The 14,446-nt window shown below is 33.9% G+C and overlaps 1 protein-coding gene and 1 pseudogene across 1 annotated transcript; both read left to right on the top strand.

Annotated features, from left to right (window-relative positions):
* Positions 1-5,545: 5,545 nt before the first annotated feature.
* On the top strand, positions 5,546-7,062 carry LOC120168274 (annotated as a pseudogene).
* A 752-nt stretch (positions 7,063-7,814) lies between these two features.
* On the top strand, positions 7,815-8,620 carry LOC120168254 (dof zinc finger protein DOF1.6-like). Its single transcript, XM_039177040.1, has one exon. It carries the CDS (start codon positions 7,901-7,903, stop codon positions 8,591-8,593), a length of 693 nt encoding a protein of 230 aa, XP_039032971.1. The 5' UTR covers positions 7,815-7,900; the 3' UTR covers positions 8,594-8,620.
* Positions 8,621-14,446: the final 5,826 nt, after the last annotated feature.

Genomic DNA, 14,446 nt, shown 5'->3' with positions numbered 1-14,446 from the left:
ACTTGCAGAAGACTTAAAAACAAGCACAAAAATGTTATATCTCACTCCCAAAGACCCTTGTAAGGTCTCCAAACATGATTAAAGTCTTATGTGTCATAAAAAAGGTATAAATAAGGTTTATATCATGCTTAAAATTCCAAAACATAAAATCTACCATTGATATGATACATAAGCTTATTTCCTACCTTTATGCTATTCAATACATTAACATGGCCCACTAAGAGTATAGAGAAGTTGTAAGTGTGGATACCTTGATTTCTAGGCTAAAAGCAAAGCTTCAACTCACTCAATGGAAGCTTTTTCCTTCCCCTTTTTCTTGGAGGCTTCACCCATTTCTTTCACTAATCAAAGATAAGAAAAAGAAGTTTCTAAATTGACTATGTAATGAAAATAAGGATTATAATACTTCCAATAACCTAAATCTAACAAAAAACGACCTAGAATCCTTGGATTTATTAAACCTCCCAAAAACCCATTTTGGAAACCATAGAGGAAAACTTGCAAAATGGGGCTTAAATTAAAGCTTGAAGAATGGTGATTCATAATCTTACCTTGGCTCAAGCTAACTAAGATTGGATTGCTTGAAACTTAGCTCTTGAAATGAAGAGAAATGGAAAATGCTAGAAGGAAGAAGGAGAAAAGTATTTGGTAAGATATTTTTGGGTTTGGTTCACGTGAAAAATATAAAAATAAGGGGGAAGATTTTCAGATGAAATAAAATGGGTAAACTACACTTTAGGTCCCTATACTTTCAAGCCCATATGAATATCATCGCCTTATATAAGTCTTTTGGGCCCAACACAACCCAAATTCACTTAGCTTTGGTCTAAGATATTTTTTAATAATTATTTTGGGCTCTAAAATGGGTCTCGGGTTGACCCGAACTACTAACCCGAGTTTCAGGGTGTTACAGAACAAATCTTCATCCATTCTTGTACCATCAAACTTTGAATCATTGGTATTATTTAAAATAGTGTAAAATCATTAGTCACCCAATTTGAGCTTTCTAGCAAAGAAGTAAATAATAATACTACATTTTAATGTTTGTCATTGAAACACATTCCTAACATGAGTCTAACAACAAGGCACAATAGATGAATATCCAATATATAACACCAAGAAGTTCCAAAAATGTTTTTAGAGTGCTCCTACTCCTACCAGTTTTTAACTTTCTTTCTCCTTCAAAAGCATAAAGTTTTTTGCCTCTGAGATGCCTAGCATAGAGCGACTTAGAAGACGAATAAGCACACATACCCTTCTTATTAGTGGCTGAAGAGTTGATCAATTGTCTTTCTAACACCAGACCCGTACCCGACCCGGATACGGATATGAGGTGTCACATTGACTTATCAACGTTTTGACTATTTGAAAATCCGACTAAAATTTGACAATGAAAACAAATATTGAATATTTGTACATAACTTTAATAAAACATAGTTACAAGACATAATAGTACACGCCAACAAAATTTCAAATAACATCACATATTATTCAAATCATTCTGATTTGATATTCTTTAAAGATATGTTGTCCTTCCTTTGCTTACTCTGCTGACTCCTTTGAACCTACGTGTGAAAACACTCACACGCTAAGTCTCTGACTTAGTGAGGCATAAATGGGCATAATAAAATAATAAAACATTGGATTAAACATTTTGAAAAAAGAAACGTTGAATAAAGAAAATAGTATACATTTCATATAAATTACATACTCTATTATACACAGTTCAATCTATATTAATTTGTTTAAATAGCCCAACGTATATCACTGAGAACTCAAGGTATGTGAGTACTTTGAGGTTGTGCACTGTAATTACAGTCGAAACTGCCGCGTAGAATTTGCACCGAAGTGCCACATAGATTTGTCCCGAAGGACCGCATAGAATTGTCCCGAAAGACCACATAGAATTGTCCCGAAGGACTGCGTAGAACCCTCGACTATTGGCATGCCAATTATACCTTTAATTCTCATAACACATACTTTGGGCTTTTAACCATATAAATATTTCACATAGCATTATTAAAGTTATCAATTATTCACATAGAACATATACTCATACAATGGGTGAAATTCAAAATCATTATTGTTCTCTATATAAATCATTCATATAATCACATATAAAATAAAAATCTCATAAAAACCAGTATTGGGCAGTTCACACCCAAAATATTCACATGCTATAAAAATAAATTATCATATAAAATAGTTTGGGTAATTTGTACCCAAAATCATAAATAAAAGTCCTTTAATAAATCAATATAAAAATATATTTCATAACATAATACAAATCATTCTATTAAAAAACATTCGATGTTGGCTCATCGCAAGCTGTCCTATAATCTTGTGTAAAATAAGTAAGTTGCACTCACATTTGCCTCACTTAAGCCCTAAGCAAACATCCTCTTCACTTTCGCTCACTATCTTTATACATCAATTCGTTCAACATTTGCTTTCAATCGAATCTACACGTTAACATGATCAATATGAATATTGGAGCTCAATTAATCGTTAAACAATCAACATCTACATAAACTAAATGAAACACCTAATTCAAAATTTCAGGTTAAATAGTATTGATACTCTACACCCAGTACTGATACTTCTCATCTATGGTACCGATACTTACTTCAGTGTCGATACCCAAATTGCATTATAGAATTTCCTCTTCAATTACAGTATTAGTACCCTACTATTGGTATCGATACCCCCAGTATCGATACTACCACTTCGGTATCAATTCTATTAATCAGATTCACACAATATCGATGGAGTATCAATACTGTTCTTCCAGTATCGATACCATTGCCCATAATTCACTCATTTTACTTCGAATTTCACCCAAAACTCACTTAATTATCATACTTTTAACTTCAATCAAACTCTTAAACTTACAACACCTATCACAACCACCTTATATCCATTAAATTCCCTTTAACAACCAAAATTTTCACTAGAACACTTAAAACTAAAAATCAACCCCATTCTTCAAACTTGTTCCCAATCCTTTCTAATACTTCAAACATCTTATTCAGACATTTGGCAAGTCAAATATACTTTTAAAATCCAAATACTAACCAAATTTCTTCAACTCTCTTAAAAACTCATTTTACCAAATTATCATTAACTCATCAATGTCATAGTTTTTAGTTATTTTTAAGCTTTTTTAAACTTCTATATCACCCAAAGACTCAAAACCAATTCAAAAATTCAAGAAACAATCAACTTTAATAATACTCACCTTAGCAATGGAGCTCACAATATTTTATGTTATAAACGTAATATTATCACACTGATACAAGTGAGCTTATTTAGTTTTTGTGTGTGAATATAACCTAAACCCTATCTAAACCTGGCATGACCAATGTAAATTTTGAATTGGAACAAAGGATGAACCTTGTTGTGTATGCTTAGTTTTTCTAAATTACTTAAAATCAGTTTACACTATCCTTTGCTTACTTCATCTAAGACGGAAGAATTTACGTTCTATGCTACTAGTGAAGTTGTTCAAGTTTATTGTATTATCTTAGTTTTGGTTGTTGTACATGCTATGGTGACCAGGGTTTCAAATAGAGGAGCACAAACGGGCCGCTATTCCATGGTAGCGCCGTCCTCCGATACCGTTATTGTCTAAAATAGCGATGTGAAGCAAAATCACACCAATAGCGGCCGATCATGACCTCAACTTAACATGTGACAACTGATCGCGGTAATAACGGACTGCTATTCCCGTTACACCTAGTCAACTACTAAAACCCACACAGATTGTTTGGGTTTTTAGAGGGAAAAGTAGAGCTTGGAATAAAGAAAAAAGAAGGAAAAGGACCATATTCACAGTAGACACTTACCGGCCGTGTCATTTTCCTGCCCATTGAGGAAGTGAAAAAGGAGCTTGATCTTCTCTGTCTCTACCTCTGGTGTCTCCTTTGGTAGCAGAAACAACGGCAAAACCATACCCAGAGCCAGACCTGTTTTTGGACAAAAAAGAGAGGAAAACATGGGAACCCAATGTTCCAATTGATTATTTTCAACAAAGAAAGAGCAGGAGAAGCTTTCAACAACACACATACAAAAAAAAAAAAGAAATTAAGCTTTTTGATGAAAAGCACAAACGAAAAACAAACATGTGAGTCCAATTTTCTCTTGATTTTGCTTTGCATCTCTGCCTCCCTTCTCTCGCCTAGGTGATAGAAGAAGAAGAAGGCTTAGGATTAATAATTTTTATTTTATTTTATTTATGCTTTATATTTTAAATATTTTTTTACTTTTAATGTTTTAGGTTTGGACCAAAAGAAACCTCAATAATTTAATAAGATTTGGGTTATAATTTTATGGGTTTTTAGTTGGGTTTATTTTAGTTTTGTGAGTTTTAAATTTTAATATGTTGCTTTTGGTAAGTGGGTAACAATAGATAATTTTATGGGTTAATTTTTTAAATGGTTATGATTTATTTTAGGATATTGAATGTTGAATTTAAATTTTATACACTTAAACTATTTTTATTATTTATTAATTTATATGCAATAAACTTACTTTTCTTCACTGTTAGTAAATGTTTATTATATTTTGTATTATATTATTGATAATAGAATTAATGAACTGTTTTATATTTATAAATTTTAATTTTAATTTTATGTTTCTTGTATAATATTCTTTAGAAATTTATAAATAAATACAAGAATAATTAATGATGGTAAAAATTATGTTCATGTATTAATAAAAGTTTTAAGAAGTTCATAAGTGTTAGAAAACACTCTAAATATCATTAAAATTGAATTTTTTATAATTATAATTTATTATATCTTGTAATAAGTTGTGCGGATTAAAAAAAATTGCGTCTGCGATACCCGTAATGACCGCGATAACATCTGTTATATTCGCGACCGTGATAAACGCAACGCTGCCGTGACCGCAATTTGAATCCCTGATGGTGACAAGGTTTCCATCCATTTCGACCAGAAAGCTATCGAATGCCCTGATGGTTCTAACTTTTGATAAATGCATGGTTGCAACAAGCGACTACAATGACTTTCACAAAATGGCCAAACGATGTTTGCTGACAAATACTTTGGGTTTCAGCTGCCCAGGTTTGCTATCAGATTCAGAAGTCATGGGGTCTATGATCTTCTACTTTTGTTGTTTCAAACTTTGTGATCAACTCAATTTGTTTTTTTCCCCTCTTTTGGTCTTATTGTTCCTTCCAGAGACGACACCGGCACCACAGAGAAACTTTGGTTGAAAATATAATAAGCCAATTTCATGCTTTGCTGAGAGATGATCCTCTCCGACCTGTCAACTTCGGGGAAGTGTTTGAGTCTGAACTTTTCGGATTGGCAATGAAGCAAGTGAGTTTCGTTTATCCTTTCTTCTAGCGGAAGATATGGGACCAAAAGGAATTCAAAGATGATGACTTTGTTTCTCACATGGTGTGACAAACACCTTGTTATTAATTGCAGGTGTGGGAAAAGACGTGCAATCGATTTATGTGGAGGAACTTGGCACAACTTTCTCGAGAAAACAGATGCATAGAGTTCTAGTCCTTGATATGATGGATAGAGTTCTAGTCCTTGATATGATGGAGGGTGCAATAGACGTAGATTGGCGAGATTTCTTCCCCTACTTGAAATGGATTCCTAACAAAAGTTTCGAAATCAATATCCAGCAAAAGCATTTCAGGAGGATGGCATTGATGAATGCCCTTATCAAGGACCAGATGAAACGAATTGATTCAGGGGAAGTAGTCTTTTTCTTCTTAACTGAGTGCCCGAATCATTTTTTTTAGCTTAAGTGTCACCTTTGCTCCTATAATAAACTTAATTTGTCACTTTCACCCATATCGTATTTTCGCATCAATTTAACGCTCAAAGTTGTTCAATTGCATTATTGACTTAAAACCCTAAATTATAACCCTAAGTTATGATTTATGTTTTAGAGGATATGAGATTGTGATTTAGGGTTTAGTCTTTATGATTTAGGGTTTTAAGTTAGAGTAGGGTATAAAATGATGCAATTGAACAAGTTCTAAGACTAAATTGACGTGAAAACACGATGGGGCAAAAGTGATAAATTAAGTCTATTACATGGGCAAAAATTATCCTTTTACCCATGTTTTTCCCTTATATTTATTTTTATGATGAGTTGGCTGGATTCTTAAACAGCAAGTGAATTGCTATCTTGATTACATGTTAATCGAAGCAAAGACACTTACAAAGGAGCAACTAGCAATGTTACTCTGGAAAACAATCATCGAGACATCATATGCTACTCTGGTCACAACAGAGTGGGTAATGTTTCAGCTTGCTAAAGATCCAACCCCACAGGTTGTTTCAATTACTAAATTCCTTTTGTTGTTTTTGCCTATAAAACCAGATTCTGAATTGCTGGTTTCAATTTTAACAGGATCGTCTCTATCATGAGAAAGAAAAGGTTTGTGGTTCTAACAAGGTTAAGGAAGAAAACTTTTCCCAAACCCGATATTTGGATGCAGTTTTCCATGAGACCCTTAGGAAGTTAGGAAGTACAGTCCGGCTCCTCTAGTTCCTTTAAGATATGTTCATGAAGATACTCAAATCGGAGGGTATTATATACCTGCAGGGAGTGAGGTTGGTTTCTCTTTTACCTAAATTCATCGTCTTCGTTTACCCTCTAAAGGAATGACATTAAAATGACACTATATTTTGAACAGATTACTGTTAATATCTATGGTTGTAACATGGACAATAAACATTGGGACAACCCTGAAGAGTGGAACCCAGAGAGGTTTATTGATGAAAAATACGACCCTTTGGATTTACACAAGACAATGGCCTTTGGATCGGGAAAGGGGCGTGTGCAGGTTCTCCAGAGGCAATGTTGATCGTTTGTGCAGCGATTGGTAGGTTGGTGCAGGAATTTGAGTGGAGCCTCAAAGATGGTGAAGAAAATAAAGTTGATACAGTTGGCTTGACCTCTCAGAAGCTACATCCTCTGTTCGCAATCCTAAAACCAAGAAATTAAGAGGGAGTGCTCACAATTTTCTTAATAAAAAATGAAGCATTAATGAATCATCAATCTCTTGCCAAAACTAATGCATGTCTATGGGCCACACTTGTAATTCTTTGTGACCGAGATTAAATTCGATGTCTGGAATATACTTGCATTTGGAGATGAAATCTAGCAAAAGATTGGCCTAGAAAAATATCCACTGGATCAGGGCCAGGTGAAGTCAGGTACCCAAAGCAATGACAACCTCATGCTTGTTAAAACCAGCCTTAACCCTAATCCATTTACCTATTATGTTTCAATAACAAATTGGATAAACTAATCGAAATGCAGAAACACTAGTTACGATTAAAGACTCTGCAGGAGGATGAAAACTGACAACTCCCCAACGTATTTACTAATAAAGATATTTGCCAAAATCAAAGGAGAAGAGATCTTGGCAACTGATAAATCCGGCTAAGAGGGGCAGAGTTCAAAGTACCCGGCCAGCAGGCAAACCCAATTATTGTTTCCCACGGTATCCGACATAATTATATTCTCAATCCACTTTTAGTTTTTTATTCTACCTCTGCTTCTTTAACATTCTACTTTGAAAGGCTTCTGTTTTTCTCCACCTATAAGGGCTGTTTAAGCTTGATCACATACTCAAATTAATCTCTCTCCTCTTCTAATCAATTGGCAATTTGGTTACTGTTGAACTTGTCAGCTTAATTTATTAAAATAATTGTACAAAGGTCAGCTTTTTAAAGTTATTATTATTTGTTGTTTCACGTTCTAGATCGGTTTATATATATAGCAGCGAAAAAACCATTATTTTATTCAGGTTTCTCATTTCCCTCTCTTTCATCCTCTCTTTTCCCCGTCAAAGAATTAACCTTTGCTCACAACTCTCCATCCATACTCCTTAAAACAAGAAAAAGAAATGCCTGCTGATTCCGGCGACAGGAGTCAGGTTCCAGTTCCAGGAATTATGGCGTCGCACCCACCACCTAAACTGACCGAGCCACTTCCATGTCCCAGGTGTGACTCAACCAACACCAAGTTCTGCTACTACAACAACTACAATCTCTCTCAGCCTCGCTACTTCTGCAAGGCATGCCGCCGTTACTGGACTCAAGGTGGAACTCTCCGTAATGTGCCTGTTGGCGGTGGGACCCGCAAAGCTCCCAAACGATCTCGATGTTCTTCTGGTTCTTCTTCTGTTTCGGTTTCTTCTTCCTCGAGCGTGACCCATGAAGCAGAGTCTGCTCCTATGGTCGTTAACCCTATCCCCGTTATGCCTGGAATTGGAAATAAACCTGAAATGGCTTTGACTGACGTGAATTTTAACGAAACTGTGGACCTTCCCGTCAACGGAGGCTTCACATCATTCTTGAACTCCCAGGGAGAAGGGTACTTGACGCTTGGTGGATACGGATTCGGGGCCGGTTCAGGTTTTGATGGGGTTTGGGCTTATCCTGGTAATGGTTATCTTGGTGGGCCCGGTGGTGGAAGCAGTGGGAGCAACACATGGCAAGCAGCAAGCGATGTTGAAGGCAACGGAGGGTTAGTTGATGGAGAGTGCTTTGGTTGGCCAGGTCTTGCAATTTCTGCACCAGGGAAAGGTTTGAAGTGAGAGAAAAAACTCAACCATTTCAAGAAAGAAAAAGGTGCTGATTGTAACTGTTGTATTTTTTTCGTCTTTTAGATAGGGTTTGAAAAGTTTGCTGGTTAATGGTGTCTGTCCCTTTTATAGACAGAAAGAAACGATTATAGTAGAGTAGAAGGTCGAAGAGCTGTTGATCACAGTGCGACCTTGTTGTGGGTAGTGGGCTTCGTTTTTATGATGGATTATGTAAATCCTTGATGTCTTGAATATTTTGCATGCATAAAGAAATGAATGGACAACAGTCTTTTACAAAGTTGAAGTTGTTCATTATAGAAATTGAATTTGCCTTCTTTAGGAATAGAATGCATAGAAAAAGGTTAAAACTTTGTTTTTCGTTTCTTCCTTATGAAAATGGAAACTAAACGGTGGTTTCCATATTCAGTGAATAAACTGCAGCAAAATTGTCCTCTATCTTGAGTTTTGATTCTCGAAGAATATCTGCAGGTTTCAGTTACAACTAGTCAACCACTCCCGACGGGATATTTATTCTTTTGTTATAAATACAATACTATATTATATATGCACTAGAATCTTAAGGTTATTATAGCATCACAATTGCATCTCTAGTTTGAAAACATAATAAATTTTAGAAAATGAATTATGTCATAGCATCTGCAAGAATCATAATTATGACACTGTAGCCGTGACTGCAATTGTAATTTAAGACCATAATTATAAACATTATAGGATCTAATCCAGCTAGGATTTTGACTGTTTTTTTTTTTCCTTTTTTGCTCCATTAGAGCATTGAAATTACTAAATTGAGACGAGGCAAACAGGTTTCAAGTGGACCTGGAGTTCGTGGAATGTAGAATGAGCACCTAGAAGAAGCAAGTATCGTTGCTTTGTTAACTGAATGACATTCCACCAACCAAGGAACCGTTTCAGAAGCATCTTTTCCACCGTACTTGTTTACTGAAAGTTATTGCTTCCATGTCCCTACATCGGGACATTTCAGTAGCCAAAGTTCCTATCCAAAAACTCCTCCTATTTCCGAACATTTCAAACCTCAGAACGTAACCTACCTAGCTGGGTCCCTGCACTTGTTCAATTCCGCCTGTTTTAGGTAGAGGTGTTATCAAGGCATGTTCAGTTTAATTATTTAGATTTGATGTTCTCTAAGGATTCTTATAATATTGGATTCGAATATTTGTAATATTGATATTGGTGTACAATGATATAGTATTGATATGTATACGATGATGATAACGATGTATAGGGTAAGTCGATTATTATGTCTTAAAATCATTCCATTGGGATAGTGGGAGGTTTGATGTTAAGGCAGCAGCCAGGTAATGTGCACAAAATTCGTCTTTTTAAATGTTAAAAATTGGAACTTTGTCATCATTTTCCATCATCCATGTGGGGATTCTTGTTAGTCCCCACTTCATATACCGCACATTCATCCCTTTTTCAAGAATACCACTTGAAGCTGAAATTCGTCAAGTCAAATGCTATGCAGCTTTTGTGAAAGCAGATTCTGAAATGCACCCACTTTTGATAACCATGAAACAGGCAAAATTAAAGGCGTAGATTGTTCCAGATGGTCCGTTTGCGATGACTAATGAGAACAATTCCATGTTTTTTTTTTTAAACCGAGTCGTCTTTGCTTTTTTGTTAATGTTAGGTGAGTTCCCCAGTCAGCAGAAAGGACAGCGAAAATGAAACTTCAGTTACTATGTCTGAATGCGCATCTGAACATGTTGTCCCCGTAATTGAAGGATCCCTTGTCCATACATGATACACAGTGTTTTCATTACAATCCCCAATTTGCCTCATAATGATATGTCGAGATGATAATTATAGTCATTTGATAATCGATCCAGATGCTCGACGGCCAATGTCCAAGTGCTTGGCTTGTTATAGTTTAACAAGATTTTACAAAAGGCATATAGCAGCGATAACAGAGAATTTAGGGGGGACTTGCATGTTAGAGTGGTAATAATAGCACTCAATTATCAATCCTTGGGGCACCGCTCTCATTTCATTTTCCAATGGACCCTTCCAACGACTAATAATATGGTTCGGTCCCTATCAGCTAGTGACATTTGAGGTGGGACTGAAACTCCCATCACTTATGGCGTGGTACTCGTGAAAGCTTTGATATAAGACATGTCACTATCCATTATTATTTGTTTTGTTTTTCTTCATACCACGTGATTAATGTCATGAAAACAATTTAATATTATCCTTTTTCAAGTTTTATAGATTTTTTTATGTTTTATTGCCTTAAATTACACATTCTTATATTTCTTTTTGCAGTTCAATAATAGAGAAAACTATACAAAGATGATGAGATCAAATAACATTAGACTTGCAAAGAGGACTCCCATGAGAACATGAGAGGTATTTGTGTTTAAAATTAAATTATCTTAAAAATATAAACATAATAACAAATAAATTATATCATGATATTGACTCAACACCATTTGATTCAGTTAAATGTTAATAGTAAGAAATTCTGAATACGATAAATTATTAAATCTAATTAATAAAATTCATTTTTTTAATTAAAATCTTTGTTAATTATGTCAAAACCAAATCACAGATTCATGAACTCAAGATTTTAGCGACTCTTTGGGTGCTATTTATAGTCCTTTTCATTGTTGAAGACAGGGAGCAGAGAAGTGAAGCGAATGCAACAAGCCAAAGAAGGAATCCATCATTCCACGTGAACTTTGCATTAAAAAAAATATATGAATGAAAAACAAGTGGTCTTTTGCCGACACTGAAACATCAACAGAATGAGTCCCTTCACAATGCTCCACACGCCACCAATAGAGAAGGCCTAGCTGAAGGCAATACCCAGGTTTTTTTGGTCCAATAGGGTAGGCGCCGAAAATTTTTTACCCAATAACCCATTCAAATCTTTATTTTACAATATATGACAAATGCTACAGTAATTGGGCAATTTGTCATCTCGAAGTGATAAGTTCGCTTGATAATATTTTTTTAATGGTCATAGGTAATTGGCCCCATGTAGATCAACATTTTAATATATTTACAAGAACTCGTCACATCGACATGATGAGTCTCGTAGAAAATTTATATATTTTTAAACTCAATAAATAATTTAAAATATATATATATATATAAACTATCCTAAACTCATTAAGTAGAGGTGATGAGTTCCCCTTAAATATTAAAAAATAGCCATTGGACAACGGATAGATTTTGAATCATTAAAATATAACCATTGAAACTTGTCATGTCTACATGAGAGTTTGGTCGAATATAATTTAAAAAAATAATTAATTTAAGAAATAATGTTTTAAATAATTAACAAAATAATTTTATTACAAAAATAATTAACAAACTAATACAATGCATAATAAAATAATTTTAATAAATTTCCTATGGGAAGTGACGAGTTCCTATAAATATATTAAAATATTGATCTGCACGGGACTCACTTACCTGGGACAGTTAAAAAAATATTTTTAATTAAACTTATCACGTCGAGATGATAAATTGCCTAATTACTATAGTATTTGTCGTATATTGCAGAATAAAGATTTGAACGGTCTATTGGGCCAAATATTTTTGGCACCCGCCTTGTTGGGCAAGAAAACCCAATACGCAACCAACCTAGGATCCAATTGAAGCTGTATTTTGCAAGCCTTTTTATTTTTAACCATTGCGTCTTTTTTGGGTGTGTAACATAAAGAAAGGTTTACCGGTCGACGCGAGTACAGTTGCAAGCCCAGAATGCGAGACTTGGGTCACAAACAGTCTGGATTGTCGTGGTCAACCACAACACGTGCAGTTTTGGTGTCTTCTTATTATTACATTGACTGAATTTAGGGGATGTCGAAAGTCCGTCTAATATAAGATTAAGAAAAGACGTTCTTGAAAATATTAATATATTTTTTAACATTTTTTATAGAGTGTTAACTAAAATGTTATTTTTTCTATCGGAAATGCTTATATCGTAAATATTAATTTTAGGTAATGAAATTAATATTTTTGATAGGAAAAATAATAATATTTTAGGTATCACTCTACCGAAAATGTTAAAAAAATATTAACATTTCCTGTAGCGCATTTCATTAGTCTTATATTAGGTTACCGTACAACAGAACTACCCGAATCTAAAAATTCGAAGAAACATACTTTCCATCTCTTGCATATATGAATTTACAGTGAACGTTGTATAATACATATTATTAATATAACATATTAAATCATGTTATTAAATAAATTATTCTTTTTAAAAAATATTAAAAATTATGAGGATCGTTTTCTGATTAATCTTTTATAAAAGTTTTGTTTAAATTTTATTAGAATGTAATTTAGTTATAAATTATTTTATTAAAAATATAATTAATATAAAATTTATATTTGTTTAATATTCAAACAGAAAAATTATATTTGGTTTTAAGTCTTGTTGCTGTTGCAGACGGCTGTATGCCACTCTTGTTGACCCTTGCTGCGTTGTTATTCCATTGAATTGAGTTTTTATTAATTGAATTAATTGATTTATTTTAACGGTTGATCGAACCGAATTTTTTTTTATAAAAATATTAATTAAATTGAATAAAGTTTGATTATTTGGATCGGTTAATCGAATTAACCCAATTTTTTTTTTATATTTTTTTAATTAGATTAATTTGAATATAGTATATGTATTTTTTTAATTAAAATTTAATTAGATGTTTATAATTTAATTAGTGTAGTGTGGTTAAAAATTTTGAGTATTATTTTTAATGGGTTTGAGCTTAAAATATGTATTTAATATATAAATATAATATAATATTTAATAATTTCGGTTAATTAACCGATTTCAAATCAAATTACCCATTAACTGAATATTGAAAAAATATTAACCATTCCCCAATCGAACTAATTAGGTAACTGATTGAATTAATCAAACTAATTCGATTCGTTCGATTGATTCAATTAAAACTGAAAAGTTAACACCCCTAATTATGCATGCATTTCTGAAAGGATAATCAGAGTTTGATCTTTGCTCCAGTATGCACATTTGCACCACCATCTTCCCATTGAGAAGATTGTAAATGCTTATGAAAATATTAACGTCTCTCTCAAATGAAATCGAAGAAGACAGGGTAGAAGTGGAATCGCTAATGAGAGATTCAATGAATTTAAATAACTTTATCGGCCAAGATTTCTTGTTTTCTAATGACGGTATATCAAACTAAAACATAAATCAAACTGTTTAATATATTTTTAAAAAAAATTAAAACTGAAGTATGAAAATAAAATAAAAATCATGATTTAGATACTAAACATGTAATTTACCCTTCGTAGTACTGGTTAAAATTCCATTCACGACTGTATGTATGCGCTTACGTCACTAACATTCATAGCCATAGGTTGCTTCCCGTAACCCCACACCCATATCTAGGGATGGCAATGGGTCGGGTCGGGTCGGGTCGGGTTTTTGGGCCACCCGACCCGATCCAAGAAGAAAGGGTTCTTTACCCGTGACCCGACCCGACCCGACAAAATTAATATTTCACCCGACCCGATCCGAATATATGACTTAGAAACCCGACCCGACCCGACCCGAAATAATAAAAAAAATTTAATTCAATGAAAACAGTGACTTAATTGAAAAAATTATATATGGAGGGATATTATTGTAATTATCCCTAAATATATAAGATAAAATTATATATATATTCGGGTCGGGTCGGATTTTTTTTACTTTAAACCTGACCCGACCCGACCCGAACAGTACATTTAAAAAAAACCCGACCCGACCCAAACCCCAAATTTTTTTTTAAAAAATCTAACCCGATCAAATCGGGTCAAATCAAAACCCGTCAGATTCGGGTTGAGTTGCCATTCCTACCC

The sequence above is a fragment of the Hibiscus syriacus genome, unplaced genomic scaffold (assembly GCF_006381635.1).
Source record: "Hibiscus syriacus cultivar Baekdansim isolate YM2019G1 unplaced genomic scaffold, ASM638163v2 tig00111718_pilon, whole genome shotgun sequence".
Lineage (NCBI taxonomy): Eukaryota > Viridiplantae > Streptophyta > Magnoliopsida > Malvales > Malvaceae > Hibiscus > Hibiscus syriacus.
This window is presented reverse-complemented; position numbering and strand designations above follow the sequence as displayed.

Bases quoted from the DNA above. Each gene is read 5' to 3' on its own strand.
- LOC120168254 (XM_039177040.1), top strand. From the start codon at position 7,901: ATGCCTGCTGATTCCGGCGACAGGAGTCAGGTTCCAGTTCCAGGAATT.